Below are 16,910 nucleotides of genomic sequence, written 5' to 3'. Positions count from 1 at the left end.
CTGTCTCCAGACCATCCCAGACTGCCCAGGGCTGGTGAGCCAGAAGCTATAGCTGGTCACCGCATTTACTAGGCAATCTGCTACCTGTGTTTGGGGCCAGGAGCTCAGAAGCGGTTTCCTGCTAAGCAGTGTGTGGTAATAAGAGTCAGCCATCTCTCGGCTCAGGGGCTGTTGGTGGGAGTGAGGTGCCAGACAGGTCTGAAAGTGTGGCCTAGGCTGAACTGGTAGTGCTTTTCCTCTCTCCTCTCTCACTTTAAAAACACATGTGGTGCCTCATGCTTTGAACTCCTGGTACTTTTGAGTTCCTTGACTTTCCTTCCCACTTCAATCTTGCCAAACTTGCTATTGAAAAGACCAGATATTAGTCCTTTACATTTTAGTATGAACTAGATCCATTTCCCCTTGGGGGATGTTACAGCTCTACCCCGCCTCTCTTTACTGAGAGAAGAGTGGTGGCTCTGGGAAAGGTCTGTTACCAGGCCTCAGACTGGGAGGGCTGTGAGGGCCCAGGGCAGCCATGCTGGATCTTCATGGTCTGCTTTGTCTAAATCCCTGCAGTGGCTTAAAGGGTGAGAAGAAAGGGGGGAGGGAAAATCCAGAGAGAAGAGGAGGGTCAAGAAAGTGGGAAATAACAGCAACTAACACACACAGAGCCGCCTAGAGTTCATAGAGCATCTTTAGCTACAGCAGCTCATTTGCTTCTGTCAACACCTTGTGGGGAGGGGCCCATGCCTATTTTACAGATCAGGAAACTGAGGTTCCTGGGTACCTATGGGGGAGGGCGCAACAGGGCATGCTGGGTGGTGGGACCACCAGCTCACGATGCTCATGGCTTTTCTGGGTCCTTCTCTGGCAGGAGCTCTCAAACTGGTACAGATCCCAGCGGGTGCCAGGCACATCCAGATTGAGGAGCTGGAGAAGGCTCCCTACCGCATTGGTGAGTGCCAGGGTGCTGGGAGAGGGGCTGCTAGGCCCGGGAGCTGCCCGCAGGTTTGGGGATCTGGGAGAGTACAGGAGAGGATTCTAATGCAGGGAGGAGTTCACAAATTTGAGTAATATCAGAGAATCCCTTTTTATTTTATTTTTCTGTGCTTCAGCCATTTGGACTGGGCTCCCCTCAGTCCTGCTTCTACCTCATTGCCTGGACTCGCTCATGCAAATGCAGTCACCTGGTGGGTCTGTAGGGACCTGGTTGGTACTCGCTGTCAGCTGGGGTTGTGGGGCTGACAGGGCTAGGTCCTCAGAAGGCTAGCCCAAGGTTATATATGTGGTCTCTGTCACATGTGGATCCTCAGGAGTGGTGAGAGCAGGCAAGCCCAGGGTAGAAGCACTTTTTGTTGCTGTTAATTCTCACTTGAGGATATTTTTCCATTGATTTTCAGAGAGAGTGGAAGAGAGGGAGGGAATGGGGAGAGAGAGAGAGAGAAAAACATCAATGTGAGAGAGACACATCGATTGGTTGCTTTCCACACCCACCCCGATCAGGGCCGAGGATTGAACCTGCAACCCAGGTACCTGCCCTTGACTGGTAATCGAACCTGTGACCCTTTGGTCCACAGGTCGGCGCTCTAACCACTGAGCAAACTGGCCAGGGCTGGAAGCACTTTTTAAGTCTATTTGTGTCATGCTTTCTTTTCTAAAAAAATTTATTTATTTATTTTAGAGAGAGGAAGGGGGAGAGAGAAGCAGTGATTTGCTGTTCCACTTATTTATGCATTCATTGGCTGATTCTTGTATGTGCCCTGATGGGAGATCCAACCCACAACCTTGGTGTATCAGGACAACACACTAACCAAATGACATACCTTGGCCTAAAAAGTCATGTGGCCAAGCCCAGACTCAAGGTGTAGAAACAGACCATCTCTTGGTGGGAAACATGATAAAATCACAGCACAAAGGGGCCTGCATACAGGAAGAGGAGGAATTTGTAGCCAGTTTTGGAGTCTACCACGTGGACCCTTAAATTATTCTCATTATAATGACAAACATAGCCACTAAACTAGATGCCTCCTCTTTATATTTGTAACAGTTGTACAACTGCATAGTCAAGGCAGACTAAAAGTTAGGGCCTCCAAATGAATCAGTAAAATTCAAATTAGAAACATTAATGTCATGAGAGGGGTTTTTTGTTGGTTTCTTTGCTTCCTTCTGTTTTTGTTGAAACTATGTTGGCAGTCAAACAATGAACACGTCCAAGGGAGGCAAATCCATAGAGAGGGAAAATAGATTAGTGATTGTCAGGGGATGGGGCGGGGGGTGGGGGGGTAGGGGGGATGGGGAGTGACTGCTAATGGGTCTCAGATTTCTTTTGGGATGATGGAAATGTTCTGGAATTAGATTGCACAACCTTGTAAATATACTAAAAATCACCCGAATTGCACACTTAAAAGGTTGGTTTGTGTGGTATGTGAGTTATATCTGAATTTAAAAAACATGAACATGGTGGAGAGCGAGGTCCTGGCAGGGAGGTGGGCAGCAGGCTGTCGCCTACACTTGGGGCAGCGCATGGCTCTCTCGTACTTGTCTGTGTTCAACCCCTTACAGAGGGCACATGGCTACACTGTCACCTAGGCACCTCTTACATAAGTCACACTGCTTGGCCCCAACTTGTCATAAACGCAAACATGAAACATAACATCTCTTGGCAGGTTCATGTATCACAAAAATGCTGACATTTATATTTTTAGATTATCATCAAAGTTATGCAAACTTTTAAAAAAGTCTCCTGGGAACTTGTCTCCCCTGGAAAATATACCCACATTAGCATAACTGTAATTGATCTGGAAGGCACCTAGAGGGATGATCCAAACAGGCAATACGCCCAAGGGGAGACTGAGGTCCAAAGTGGATTGTGTGCCCTCTGTGTGCCCTGATGCACCTACAGGGTGAGCCAGTCTGGGCCTGGGTCTCCTGTCTCCTGCCCCATGCACTTGGCAGCCACATCACTGCACAGGGAGTGCAGGTTTGGAGGGCTCTGGCTCAGCCAACTCCTTGCCCACTTGCCTGGGGAATCCTGCTGGAACAAGGCGAAGGGAAGAGGGGGGGCAAGGAGAGAAGGGTCATTTACTCCAGAAACAGGATGGAGCTCACAGGCTGCTGCTGCATCCCCACAAATGATTCCATAACGTCAGCAGCCCCTCGGGCCTCCTCGGCCAGCTCCTTCTACCCCCGTCTCCAGGAGTCTAGCGTCTGGATGCCTCGTAGGTAGGGAGTGATCGGGTAGCTCCTGCAGAGGTGGGGCAGAGGCTCCTCGCTCTGGGCAGGCTCTGTGCGTGCTCATTCCCGGGTGTTTCCCGGCTGAGTTCCCTGAGGGCTGGAGATCTGCTGGAGCCAGGACAGGGAGGGGATGGAGCTCAGCATTGGCACAGTTTATGTAATTATACATGTGTGAGGTACACGGCGGGCCCTCAGCACAAATGTGTAGACTGTGTGTGTGTGTGTGTGTGTGTGTGTGTGTGTGTGCACATGTGCCTTGTGTATGCCTGACAGGATATGTGCTCTCTGGGGAAGCGTGGGACAGGTGGCGGCCTTGGCAATGAAGGTGAAGGCCCTGTCCAAACTCATTAGCCTCCTGGAATCTGGGGACTTGGACTCTTTAAAATGAAGAGAAGTCACGCTGTTATAATGTCTACACATGCTGCGCCTTGAGCTGGTACTTTTCATACATATCTTGTCTAAGCCTCAAGACAATCCGTGAAGGCTCTTGTTATATCCCGTTCTGTGGTTGGGTGAAGAGGCGCTGGGAGGTTAAGATAGTTGCCCAGGGTACAGAGGGGTCAGTGGGAGGGCCAGGACTTGGAGCTAAGCCTCGATGGTAGAGTCCATGCTGAGTCCAGCCCACCCCCCTTGGAACAAGCATTGTACAGTAGGGGTGGGGGCGGTGTGAGGTGTGGGAGCAGACAAGGGCCCAGCCTGGGGAGCTGCCCTGCTCTAGCCTAGACATTCTGGCCACTCTGAAGGCTGAGAGATATCAGAGATGAGGGGGCATCTGTCTCCTCCTGCTCAGCAGGGAGGCTGGTCCTCCAGGGAGCTGGGCCAGCAGCCCACTGCCCCTCAGAGCCTCTGATTCCCCATCTGGATTAATAATAGCACCGGCTTCAGGGTGTGTGCGAGGATTGCACTGAGGCAGTTAGCGGAGCGGCCAGCATGTGGTTGGTGTTCTACGTTGTTAGCTCTTCTGGTAAAGTTTCTCTGGACGGTTTGAATCTGCATGAGGAGGGGCCACCCCAGGGCTCTGCAGCCTTTGCTGACCCCACCTGGCTGAGGGGCACAGGCCCAGGCTGCAGCCCTTCCCCACCCCTGCTGATTCCAGGGCAGCCGAGGCTGCAACTCAGGACTCTGCAGGGGCGTCTGCACCTACACACCTCCCACCCAGCACCTTTTAGTAACAAGTTGTGAATTACTCACTGACTGGGACTTTAAGGGGTAGAAATTTACAGATATTTTAAAAACTCCCACTCCATGCCAGGCTATGTGCCTGACCAAGGACACCAAGAAAGAGGAGGTGAGCTGACAGGCTGCAGGAGACAATAGACAATATAATCACAACGGTGCTAAAAGGCACTTTTCTGATGATTTTACAGTAGTGCCTACTGTTTATTATCTGCCTACTGCATGCCATGCTCTCTGCCTAGTTCTTTACATATACAGACTCTTTTAATTGTCCCAAGGACCCCATGGAGTGTGGATGGGGGTAGGGTACTGTGATTTTCCTCATGGGGCAGCAGCCTTGTGAGCTTGATACAGCTATCATTCCCATTTTACAAATAGTGAAACTGAGGCAGCACAGGGAGGCTAAGGAACTTCCCCACGATTGATCTGACTTCAGAACCTGTATTCTTAACCTCTGTGCTCTGTTATAGAAGTTCTAGGGAGGGTAAATCCCTGAGGACTGGGCAGTCAAAGAGGGCTTCCTGGAGGAGGGGGAAACTGTGCTGGTCTGAAATGTGGGTGGAGATTAGGCAGGAGGAAGGGAAGACAGTGGGGGTGGAAGGAATGGTGTGCATCAGTGTCCTGAGGCAGGGACACTGTGGGGGCCCTGTGGTGACTTGTTTGACTGGGGAAAGGCTCTGGCGGGAAGGAGTAACAGGTCGACAGGGAGCCTCGAGGGGCACGCTGACAAGGTCGAAGCCCCTGGTGAGGTCTGGCTTGTGCTCCTGTGGAGGGGAACAGAAATCTCTTGTCCCTCTTTCCCTGGCCAGCGGTGAAGAACCAGGTCACAGGCAGCTTCATCTTCAACCCCAAGGGCAAGGAAGCCACTAGCAAGACCTTCACCGCAATGGGCCTGGAGTGGGAGTACGCAGTGGAGGATGCCAAGGAAAGCCTCAAGACTAGCGGGCCCCTGCCTGAAGCCATCGCGGTCCTGGTGAGCCCCGCCCCACACTGGGGCCCTGCTCACCCGCCTGCTGCCCCAGCCCTGTCCTCCTAGCTCACTGTCGCTGCTGCTGAGCCAGCCCAGGCCTGGTGGAAATCCTCCTGCTCCACCTCTTCAGGAGCCTGAGCAAGGCCAAGGTGCCTCCATCCCAGGCCAGCTCCTCATTTGTGCTTAAAGGCTGGCAGAATGGCAAGAGAGGAGGGAAAAAGAAACAGTTGTCTCACTGTCAGACCAGAGACGCCGCCACACACAGGGAGTTTGTTCTCCTTAATGTAGGGTCAGAAATGGAGCCTGGAAGGAGCGGGAGGGACCTGGGTTTGTTCCTGTGTTGCACTGGCATCATCCAGCGTCAGCATACATTCTGGCATTGCCAACGAGTTGGCAACTGACCCTGGGGTGCTGTCTGGCACTGCGGGCTTCCTGAGGAGGAAACAGGGCCACTGTCCTGGCTGGGGCCTCTCTGTCCAGCCCTTCTTCCTAGACCATAGGCCAGAGCTAAGGAGCAGGGATTGTTAACCCAGGAGACCAGGAGGGGCTCTGTCCACAGTGCCGTTGGCTTCGGCTGGTTGCAAGGGATATTGGGCAGGCTTTGTTCCTGGTGCTACCCTCACTAGTCAGGGAGGTTCTGGAGGGCAAGGTTGAAGGCCTACTTACTGATGTCAGCATATTAATTTAATCCAACACGTATTTTCTATTCACCCTATATTTATTGATCACCCATATGTCTATGGCCAATTGATTTTCAACAAAGGTACCAGGACCATTCAATGGGGAAAGGATAATCTCTTAACTAATGGTGCCGAAACAACTGGATACCCACAGGAAAAAGAATGAAGTTGGACACCTACCTGACATCATGTACAAAAATTAGCTCAAAATAGGTTAAAGACCTAAATGCAATACCTCAAACCATAGAACTCTAATAGAGAATGGATACATCTCATGCGGTTGGATTCTTAGGGGTGATACTGAGAGCGTGAGCAACAAAAGAAAAAATAGATAAATTGGTTTTCATGGAAATTAAAAACTTTTATACATCAAAGGACATTATCAAGAAAGTGAAAAGACAGCCTATAGAACAGGAGAAAATATTTGTGGTCATATATCTGGTAAAGTCTAGTATCCAGTCTATATTTATTGACTATCTACCAGAGCCGGGCACTGTGGGTGCTCTGGTGAGCAGGACAGACTGACAGACATTGTGGGAGGGGAAAGACACAGGCTGTGCTCAGGCCTGGCACACAGTAGGTGCTTAGCCTGAGTTTGCTGCATAGCTGCTGGTCTGGTTGGCCTCCCCAGGCCACACTCGGTGGTCTCCTCCTGTCTTTCACCAGTTCTGAGTCCCACCTCACAGTCTTCCCTTTGACACCTCCCCACATGCTGGCTTTGCTTCTCTGCTCTCCAGTCCTGTGCCATCTCTCCCACCTCCCCTCAGGTACTCCCCCCAGCTGAGGGTGGCCCCCGCAGCAGCCTGGCCTACAAGTATGTCATCCACGAGGACCTGCTGCCCCTTATCGGGAGCAACAGCGTTCTCCTGGAGAAGGACACCTACGAGTGGGCGCTCAAGAGCTGGGCCCCCTGCACCAAGGCCTGCGGAGGAGGTACTGGTCCCCTTGGGCCCAGCTGCCCCAACCTTCCAGCTGCCTTGTGGGGCAGCCCAGCGCCAGAAGGCTGACATTGTCTCCACCTGACGTGTCCCCAGTTCATGACTCAGTTTCTCCTTGAAGATCTCCAGGGTGTGGAAGCCTGTCTGGGTAGGGTCTCTGGGATGGGGCTGGGGTGCTAGAGCAGTATCCAGGGCAGGGCCTCTGTGCAGAGGGGCAGCCGTCCGAGTGGACTCCCCATCCACATCATACCTGGGACAGAGAGATAGGCTGATAAGGAAGGCTTCCTTAGAAAGGGACTTGGGCAAGAGGGAGTGCAAAGGCACAGAGGGAGGTGGGATTGCCCTCCAGGCTCTCCAGAGCTCACTGTCCCCGAGGCCCCAGGCAAGGCAGTGGGGGCCTGGCAGGACCAGTCCCTTGGCAGCCTGCCCTCCCCGCAGGTATCCAGTTCACCAAATACGGCTGTCGGCGCCGACGAGACCACCACATGGTCCAGCGGCACCTGTGCGACCACAAGAAGAGGCCCAAGCCCATCCGCAGGCGCTGCAACCAGCACCAGTGTCCCCAGCCTGAGTGAGTGACCCTGGGAGGGACGAGGCGCCTGATCCCACACCTGAGGTATTGCAGACCTCTCGGCCCTGGCCTTGGAGCAGGGGCTGCAGAGCCTGCTTCCTCCAGCCCTGCAGCCTGGACACTCGGCCCCTGCAGGCAGGGCTCCCTGAACAGAGCAGCCCAGCCCAGGCTCTGCCCACGGCCAGCACTGCCCCCCTCTTCATCTGTCCCCTCTGGGTTTCTGGATTAACTTCCATTTCCAGAAGGAAGAGGATTCCTTTGTACTGTCACTCCCGGCATTTTTTACAGATGGGGAAACTGAGGCCCAGTTTGGGGGCATAGCTTTCTCTCAATGATCTGGGAGGTCCATGGAGGTGACGCAGTACTCCCAGGCTCCAAGCCCCAGGCCAGGGTCCTGTCCACCAGCTCTTCTCAGCTTGATCGTCTGGGCCGTGGACTCAGCCTGGCCTTCTAGCCCTAGCCATGGTCTAGCCCAATTGGGGTTCCCCAGCCTGAGGATACAGACTCTTTTGAGCACAGAGTCATGTTCTTCGGGTTATTTGGAGAGAGCTATGGGGAGGAGAAAAGCTGTGACTTGTGGAGGATTCAAGGTCAGGCCTCTGAATCTGTTGCAGAGCCAACCCAGCGCTTCCTTAACCCCCAGGCAGGGCTGAGGGTAGCTGGCTGGTAGGAAACCTCAGAGAGTCAAATCCAATCTCCTGCCTTCCCAGGAGTCCTCCCAGGGTGGGGGGCAGGTGCCAACTGGCCTCGCTGATTCACAGCAGCTCCTGCTTCCTCAGACTAGGGGAGCTCCAGGGCCAGGGCTGGAGCTGGTCACCAGCACTAGAGCCCGCCACGGCCTCCCTGTGCTCAGGCCAGGCTGTGACGCCCAGCACCTCAACCACTTTCCCCACAAATGTCTATGATCAGAGAGCATGTAAGGCTAACAGGTCACCACCCGGCTTGTCTGTAAAATTGCCTATTGACGTCCTGGGGCTTTTTGGTTTTTAAAGGAAGGGGTTGGCTGACAGAGCCCTGGTTTACCACCAGCTTATCTGATCAGTGCCAAAGCTCTGCAGGCGATGAGGGTGATAGTAATAGTGCCTGCATTTATTACATCCTTACTGTATGCCATATGCCCTGCCAAGAGCTTTACGTATATCAAGTCCTTTTATTGTTCCAAGAGCCTCATGGGAAGGGCATCTACTGTACAAGCTGTGACTCATCTCTTTTGTGCATGGCCATACCTCAGCACCTGGGACAGTACCTGCGCCTAGTAGACACTCTAGTAAATATTTACAAGGTGCTGAAAGGCTCCTGATGTAAAGATGGGGTAACTGAGGCTTGGACGGGTTAAAAACTTGCCCAAGGATTTGCAGGATGCCTGGATTTTGATATGCCTTATACCCATTTTTCAGATGAGAGATTAAGTGACTTTCTTGAGGCCACATGGCCTGGCAGCTGCAGAGCCGGATGGACAGTTGTCCTGGCCCCCAAGCATTCTGAAGCCCAAACCCACTCTCTGGCTTCTGCTTGCAGTAGTTCAGTGGGTGGAAACAACCCTGGGAGGAAATGTCCCCATGGTCCCACCTCCCCTCCACCTTCTTCTGTGTCTGTCCTCAGGTGGGTGATGGAGGAATGGAGCACCTGCAGCCAGAGCTGTGGGAAGCTAGGGGTGCAGACTCGGGGAGTGCAGTGTCTGCTGCCCCTCTCCAATGGTACCCACAAGGCCATGCCAGCCAAAGCCTGTCCTGGGGACCGGCCTGAGGCCCGGCGGCCCTGCCTCCGAGTGCCTTGCCCAGCCCAGTGGCGGACGGGAGCCTGGTCCCAGGTAAGTTGTCCTCAGAGGCTGGGAGTGGCTAGGCCAATGGGCACCTTCTCTGGGGAGTCAGGGAGGAGGTAGGTCTGGATGGGGGAACTACTGCGATCTGGTGCTCACCGCAGGCAGAGTTTCTGGCTGACTGTTTCCTCCCCTTATCTGATTTGGTTTTTCTCAAAATGAAATGGAACAGCTCCCATGGCTCTGGGCTAGGCCTTCACATTCATTCACTATTTGCCTTGACCTTCATGCAGCACCAGGAGACGCTGGCTGATATCCCCATGTTACAGATGAGCAAACTGAAGAAATATTTACTAAGTGCCAGTTACATGCCAGGCCCACTGAACTAGGAGTGCAGGAATCCAGCATTAGCCAGACATCTGATTCTTGTGCTTATAAAGGTTATGGTCCAGTGAGGGAGACATAGGGACAAGCGAACCCCTAACAAAAGCATTTACAGTGCTGTGCAGGAAGTGAATGGATTAATGTATCTGGGAGGGCCTCTCTGAGGAGGTGATCTTTGAGCTGAGACCTGAGAGATGATAAGCTGCAGGAAGCCCCTGTGGCAGAAACAACCCTGCCACATTCCAGAAACTGAAAGGACATTGGGACTGGAGCTTAATGAAAGGGGCGGGGCCTGCAGGAGGACATTGGAAAGGTGGTCAGGGCTTTATGGAGAGTTAGGACGCATTCTCAGAGCAGTGGGAAACTGCTGAAGAGCTTCTACATGGGTGTTACAAGCTCTGATTTCAGGTTTTTAAGGCTCACTCTGGTAACTCAACAGAAAGTTAATTGTTGGGAGGCAGGGTAGAAAAGGGAAACAGTAAGAAGGTTGTAGAGGAGTCCAGGTGCTCGTGGCCAGGCCCTGGTCATGGCCATAGGATCTTTTTTTGATGTCTTGGGTTTTCTCTTAAAAATTCATTTGTCATGAACCTTGAAGACATTATGCTAAGTGAAATAAACCAGCCACCAAATGACAAATACTGTATGATCCCACTTATATGAGGCACCTAGAATAGACGGATTCATAAAGACAGAAGGTAGAATGGTGGTGCCCAGCGTGGGGAGGGAGGGCTAAGGAGTTAGTGGTCAACGGGGATGGAGTGTCAGTTTGGAAAGATGAGAGTCCCTGAGATGGACAGTGTGAGGATTGCACCACAATGTGAATGTGCTTAATGTCGCAGAATTGTACACTTAAAAATAGTTAAAATGGTAAATTTTATGTGATGTATATTGGACCACAATTTAAAAATCTCATTTAATCAAGGAGATAAGCACGATGATGCTTATTGTAATAGCAAAAAATTAGGAAATGTCCTAAATGTTTATGTATAGGAGATTGGGGGGGAAATCATGGTCTGTTCATATAATATAGTACCGTATAGCAAGAAAAACAAATAAGCTTGAACTATACATATCAACATAAACCTCAGAAAAATAAATTTAGGTGAGAAAAAGCACTTCCAACTTAGAGTTTTAAAAGGCACAACGCACTATTTGCAGATATGTCAGAACGCTGGTGTGTTACAGTTACTGGTGGTATTAGAACAGGTTTTCACGACCAACTTCTTCATATTTTCCTGCTTAAAATATTGCAGAATAAAGAGTATTTTGAAATAACCAAAATTCCACACACAACTCATGAAGATTTTATGTTCATCTCCATAATATGTAGATTTGTCTGTTTTAATATAAAACACCAAGATGGCTGGTCCCAAAAAAGACCCCATAGATAAACCTAACAGAGAAGTGGCAGGTGGTGGGAGGTAGTTGCCCCTTGTAAGACTGACAGGCGCCTGAGGGCAGTTGCTTGTAAGTATTTACCCCAGGAGGATGCACCATCTTAATCCCATGGTTCTGTGTGGCCTGTGACCCTCGTGATGTCTCTTTCGGGTTGTCCCATGCCCAGTATGAGAAGTGGACCTCTGCAAGTTCCCCATCCCACTAGGAGAGGCTGACTCAGTGCCTAAAACCTAGCGATCCGGCCGCATTGGGCAGTGTTGCTTCTCCAGGGGGCCTCAGCCACCACCAGCCATTTGTCAGGGGAAGACGTGTGTAAGGTTTGGGGATGCTGTGTGTGGCAGCCCTTGCATGTGGTTGTCGCTTTCTGCTTTTTGTACCCATGCCTTTTACCTTGGGGAAGAAGACACTTTTGAACAAACCTCTGCAAGTTGAGTTTTGGTCATTCGAACCACAGAGTCATTGAATGTCAGAGCTAGGAGGGTCTATGGCAACCCTGTTACCCAGCTGTCTGTTTAGCAGATGCCACCGTCCAGGTTCCTTCATCCTGTTACCAAGATGTCATCAAGTAGATAGACCTGCCCCAGGTCCCCAAGGGCTGGTGGATCAAACAGGGGAGTTTGTCAGGGTGATACACAAAATATTTAAGGACCCAGGCACAGACTAGACAGTAGATACAGGGAGTGTTGCCAGAATGGGGTCCTGAGCCAGGGTTCACCATCTCAATGGTGGAAGGCTTCATGGGGTTCTGAGCTCAGTGGCTGTCTACCACCCAGGACAGGAATATTTGGCAACAGCTGTGCTGTCCTGGTGAAGCTATTTAGAAGCAGTCCTTGCTCATCCCTCTGGTCAGGTGGGGACTTCCCACCTTTCTCTGTACTCTTTCTGTCCTGGGCATTGGCTGGATTGGAGCTCACCACCTCCTTCCTCTGTCTCTCCACCTGCTCCTCCCTGGCCACTGTGGCCTGGCCTGGACCTGGCTGACTCATGGCAGTGCTCTGCCACCTGTGGAGAGGGCATCCAGCAGCGGCAGGTGGTGTGCCGGCCTAATGCCAACAGTCTCGGGCAGTGTGAGGGGGACAAGCCAGACACCATCCAGGCCTGCAGCCTGCCTGCCTGCAGAGGTAAGCCGGGTAGGATGGGGGGAGGGGGAATGGAGGACAGGCAGGCCCAGCTCCTCTGGCCTAGGCCTGAGACCCAGCCCAGCCTGTATTCTGGCCCCCTAGAAATCCCAAATATTAGAGGTGCTTCTCCTTGCTCATAGGAAATGTCCAGAACTCTACAGTGACAGCTGATGTCCGGGAACTCGTGACCCCACAATCTGGGTCTCTACATCTTATTAACAAGATATCATCAAGTAAGTGTATTTCTGAGCCCCACCCCCTCCCCCAACCCTCCAGTGGTCAGTGTCACAGGCACAGCCATGCAGTGGAGCAGACCCAACTTCCAGTCTGTCCATGTGACCTTAGCCTCCAGAGGCCTCAGATTCCTCAGCTGTGAGGTGGGGATAATGCTTGTCCTGATCCATGATCCCTTATCTGTAATTCTAAAATGCTGAAAGCTGCAAATGTTTCCCTAAACTTGGTGCAGACTCATTTGGCAGCAAAATCTGACCTGAACTAACAAGAGATCAGTTATTCTGCTATAAAAACATTGCCATATTTGGTTATAAGATGATGTCCCAATCTCCACTGGGGATGTTATATAATATGAATACAGTGCATATTACTTTTCTAACCTCAGAAGTTCTGAATTATGAATCATATCTGGTTCCAAGATTTTTGGATAAGCAATTGTAGATCTGAGCTGCCTTCACAGGGCTGCTGAGAGAATTAAACGAGATAATGCATGCACTCCTGTCCAGCTGTCAGCTAACAACAACCAAAATAGTAGTTTCTCTCTGCCTCATGATCAGTTATTCCTCCCATCCATCCACCCACCCATCCACCCACCCATCTATCCAACCACCCAGCCATCAACAAATATTGACTAAGCACCTGCTATGTACCAGAATCAATGCTCTATGTGCCCTTCCTAGATTCCTTCTCTCTTTTCCTTCCTCACCTTCCCAAGGATAAGGGTCTGAGAAGATGGGTAGCAGAAAGATCACAGACCCTAACTCCTAGCTCAAGGACCAATTGTCCATGTGCCCTTGTGCAAATCCCTGAACCTCTCTGAACTCAGTGACCTCATCTGTAAAATAAAGGGATCTGACTAAATGTTCTCAGAGGATTTTCTGGTTCTAGCTTTGCTGCTTCTCTGCTCCTGTGCTGAGGCTCAGGCTGTGCAAGCGCCTGGGTTTCCTTCGCTTTTCTTCCCAAGAGCAAAGTATGGGCCCCTAATTCTGCTTTTAGAATTCTGCCGCCATCTAGAGGCCACAAAGCTCCTTCACATTCTGTTAGCGGAACATGAAAACATTTTTAGATGGTATTTTAACCAAAGCAAACAAACTAGTATAGTGAGCACTCCTCTATGCCAGGGGTTTTATAAATGTTATTTATAATGTTATTACTCATGGGTGAATGTCAGCATCATCCCCATTTTACAGGTGAGAAACTGAGGGTTGGAGAAATTGACTTGCCTAAGGCCTCACAGCTTTTAAGTGGTGGAACCTTGATTGGAGCCTAGGTCGACTTGATTTCAAATTTACTGGTGGAGGGCTTAGTGTTCCAACTGTGCTGCCTGTGGTAGGATGTTTGATCAGCCTGTCACAAGTGTGACTTACCTGGGCGTTTGCCTGGTCCTAAGTGGAGTGGACCAGACTCCTTTGGGTTGTTTGGGAGGAGGCTAGGGTTCCCACTTCCATCTAGAGCAGGGTTCCCAAGCTCTGCTACAGATTACGATCACCCAATGCCCACAGCCAGACTGACCAGGCTCCCTGGTGTAGGAGCTAGGCAGTGGCCATTTGTAAAGCTCCCCAGGTGATTCCAGTTGGCAGCCAAGCCTGACAATTATTGATGTAGGGCTGTGGTTCTCAGAGCTTCCCATGTATTGGCATCACCTTGTAGGTTTTGTTAAAACACAGAGCTGGACCCCACCCCCAGTTTCTGATTCGGGAGAGCTGGATGAGGCCTGAGAATGTGCATTTCCAACAAGCTTCGGGTGATGCTGATACCGCAGGTGTGGGGACCCCACTTTGAGAACCACTGATCTAGGGGAGTTTAGTCCCTCTGCCACATAAGAGCTGTCCCTCAGTCCTGTCTCTCCTCTCAGGCAGCCCTGTCTCCATCTTGGAAAAAGCTTTATAGTGAGTCCAGCCAGAGCAGGAGAAGAGGGGCCTGCAGCTGGTGGGCTGAGGGGGAGGGGGAGGCTGTGTCCTGGTGTCTGTCACCTGGCTGATGGATGTCCTCCCATCATCGTCCTTGTGCTGTGTGCACAGCAGAGCCCTGCATGGGGGACAGGTCCATCATCTGCCAGATGGAAATGCACGACCGCTACTGCTCCATCCCCGGCTACCACCGGCTGTGCTGTGAGTCCTGTACCCAGAAGGCACCAGGCCCTGACGCCAGCCTGGATCCCGGCCTGACACCACCACCCTTCTCCACCCCCAGGAGCCCCTCACCAGGATCCAAGGCCCCTCCAGATGCTGTGGGGCCCACTGTGGGGCCAACGGGTTCAGATGACCATCCTCATGGCCAATCCACCCAGCTCCCAGGACCTCTGGGCACAAGCCCCCCAGTGACCCAAAACCCTGGTTTTGCTCCCCAGAAACTGAGCCCTGGAGCATCCCGGGGTACTTCCCCTAGCGCCACCCAGTGGGTGCCTTGGGGCTGGCCCACTGGCCCACCCCTGCCAGCCTCTGAGGATAAAGGGCAACTCAGGGAAGACCTGAAGCATCCAGGCACCAGCCTTCCCGCCACCTCCCCAGTGACATGAGCACCGTCTTGCCCGTCCCACCAGTCGTTTCCACAATGTGGGCCCGAGCCCCTGGCTCAGAGGATGCGCAGTGGGCCAGGGGCAAGCTCAGACTTCCTTTTAAATTATTTGCCCTCTTCTTCTTGTTTTGGGCTGTGATACTTTTCACCCGTGAAGTGGGTGTGTGAGGAAGAAAAAAATCAGGGAAAACCCTAACCTGAGATACCTCAGCAAGCAGCCCAGTGACCGAGTTGAACTTCTCAGGGGCTCCTGTCTGTCTCCCTGGCCAGGCTTGAGGGCCAGCTAATGCCCTGTCCTCACAGCCACTGCGTCCCACACTGGATCCATCTGGCTGCCTGCCTTCACCAGAACTTGTGGGACCCCTGTGCAGGCCCAGAGAGGCAAAGCAGGGCCAGGGAAGGTGAGGGGGTGCCCCCAGGGCAGTCATCAGAGAGGGAGGGAGCTGGGAGTGAGTGTGGTCCAGCTGCAGGGCTGGGGCAGATGGGAGGCAGGTTCATCTCAGGCCCAGCTTTTCGTAGCAAGAGCTCCATGGGGCTCTTCCAGCCAAGGCCAAGGAGCAGAGTCCAGCTTGCCTTTGCTGGCTGGAGGGCAGTGTTGGCGGTCACCTCTGCCCCAGCAGACAGCACTTTCTGTTACTTCTGGGGCCTCTAGTCTACAGGTAGGCCTCCCAGCCTCACTCCAGCTCACCCAAGAAGGGGGCTCCGAAGACTCTAGAAACTGTCTTCTTTATCCAGGGGTCTCCCAACTGGTGCTAGAGCCCTGGCTAGACCAGAAATGGCAACTATGTCATCACTCCAGGGCATGAAGGGAGACAACCTGGAAGGGGACTTGTAGGACACAGAGGGAGACGTGAATTCTCAGGCTGTGCCCCATCAGTCACTGACTTTTGCCAGAGACCACTCCTGCTGGCTCTAGAGGTTTGTGGTGCTGATTAGGGGGGCGGAGGGTCAGGCCTCAGAGCTAAGGACCAGAGTCCACTCATAGCCGGGCCCTGGAGATGACAGGGGCCACCCAGGGCAGGCTATGAGCCTCTGTCCCATGCTGGGGTGGAGAGTAGACACTGACCCACAGTGTTGTGGTGCTTCAGCTGCCCTGCCCCCCCTTACCTCCAAGGGCAGGTAACTTCCCTAGACTCCTTGGCTCTCTGGAAGCCACCCTAGTCCTCAAGATCCCCCCCAGGGCTCCTGACTCTGAGTCGTGCGGAGAGTCTCCCAGACCCCAGCAGGTGCTGAGGTGCTTGCTAGTTCTCCACCCCCCCACCCCCCGGGAGGGCTGTTCCTAGCCAGGCTAGAGGCATAGGAGCAGTGGGCCAGCCTGTAGGTGCCTGGAGAAGAGAGCCCTCCCCCCCTCTGCCTGCCCCTCCCTGGATGCTGGGCACACACTGAATCATTCCTGTGACCCAGCCTGCCTGCGTTAAGGGCTGTAATCTCTGCCTTTGAGATCCAGATCTTTAAATTTTTATGTATTTATTAACATTATCCTTGGTGTTTTGTTTTGGACTCCAAAATGTTGTTGTGTTTTTTCTCTGTTTTAGAGGACAGGGACCATGAAGGTAGAGCTCTAATGTGATGGTGGGCTGGGCTGTAGCAAGATGATGGGGGTGGGGGCTGGACGGAGAGATGCTGGAGGCACGAGATGACTTGACCCTCAGCCTCCCTGTAGGCCTCACTGGCCCTGGGGCGCCTCTGGGCATCAACTCAGGGTGCTCTTGAGAGGTAAGGACAGGGCTGGGGGCCCTACTCAGGTTTCACCACCGAGTAGCTGTGTGGCCTTGGGCAAGTCACCGTCCAAAATTTAATCCAAAGGGTAGAAGTGCCTGGGAGGTGGTCTTGGGGTGTGCACAGTGAAGAAGGTTCTAATTGGCAAAGCTGTTCAGACCTGCAAGGGGACTCCCTTGGAAGGTGGTGAGCAGTCTCCCCCTGCAGAAGTCCCAGTGGAACGTGGG

At 52.5% G+C, this 16,910-nt stretch overlaps 1 protein-coding gene across 6 annotated transcripts in view; it reads left to right on the top strand.

Annotated features, from left to right (window-relative positions):
- ADAMTS14 (ADAM metallopeptidase with thrombospondin type 1 motif 14) overlaps positions 1-16,468 on the top strand; it is a 74,758-nt gene extending 58,290 nt beyond the window's left edge. For 5 of the 6 annotated variants that reach the window (XM_081159055.1, XM_081159060.1, XM_081159059.1 and 2 more), the window contains 8 exons: positions 857-937; positions 5,202-5,365; positions 6,810-6,975; positions 7,419-7,551; positions 9,154-9,361; positions 12,084-12,213; positions 12,354-12,446; positions 14,469-16,468. In XM_081159055.1, coding sequence (XP_081015181.1) covers positions 857-937; positions 5,202-5,365; positions 6,810-6,975; positions 7,419-7,551; positions 9,154-9,361; positions 12,084-12,213; positions 12,354-12,446; positions 14,469-14,965 — 1,472 coding nt within the window. In that variant the 3' untranslated portion in view covers positions 14,966-16,468. The remainder of the gene's footprint in view (positions 1-856; positions 938-5,201; positions 5,366-6,809; positions 6,976-7,418; positions 7,552-9,153; positions 9,362-12,083; positions 12,214-12,353; positions 12,447-14,468) is intronic. The other variant, XM_081159056.1, reaches the window with a different exon arrangement.
- Positions 16,469-16,910: the final 442 nt, after the last annotated feature.

The sequence above is a fragment of the Miniopterus schreibersii genome (assembly GCF_964146895.1).
Source record: "Miniopterus schreibersii genome assembly, chromosome: 14".
Lineage (NCBI taxonomy): Eukaryota > Metazoa > Chordata > Mammalia > Chiroptera > Miniopteridae > Miniopterus > Miniopterus schreibersii.
This window is presented reverse-complemented; position numbering and strand designations above follow the sequence as displayed.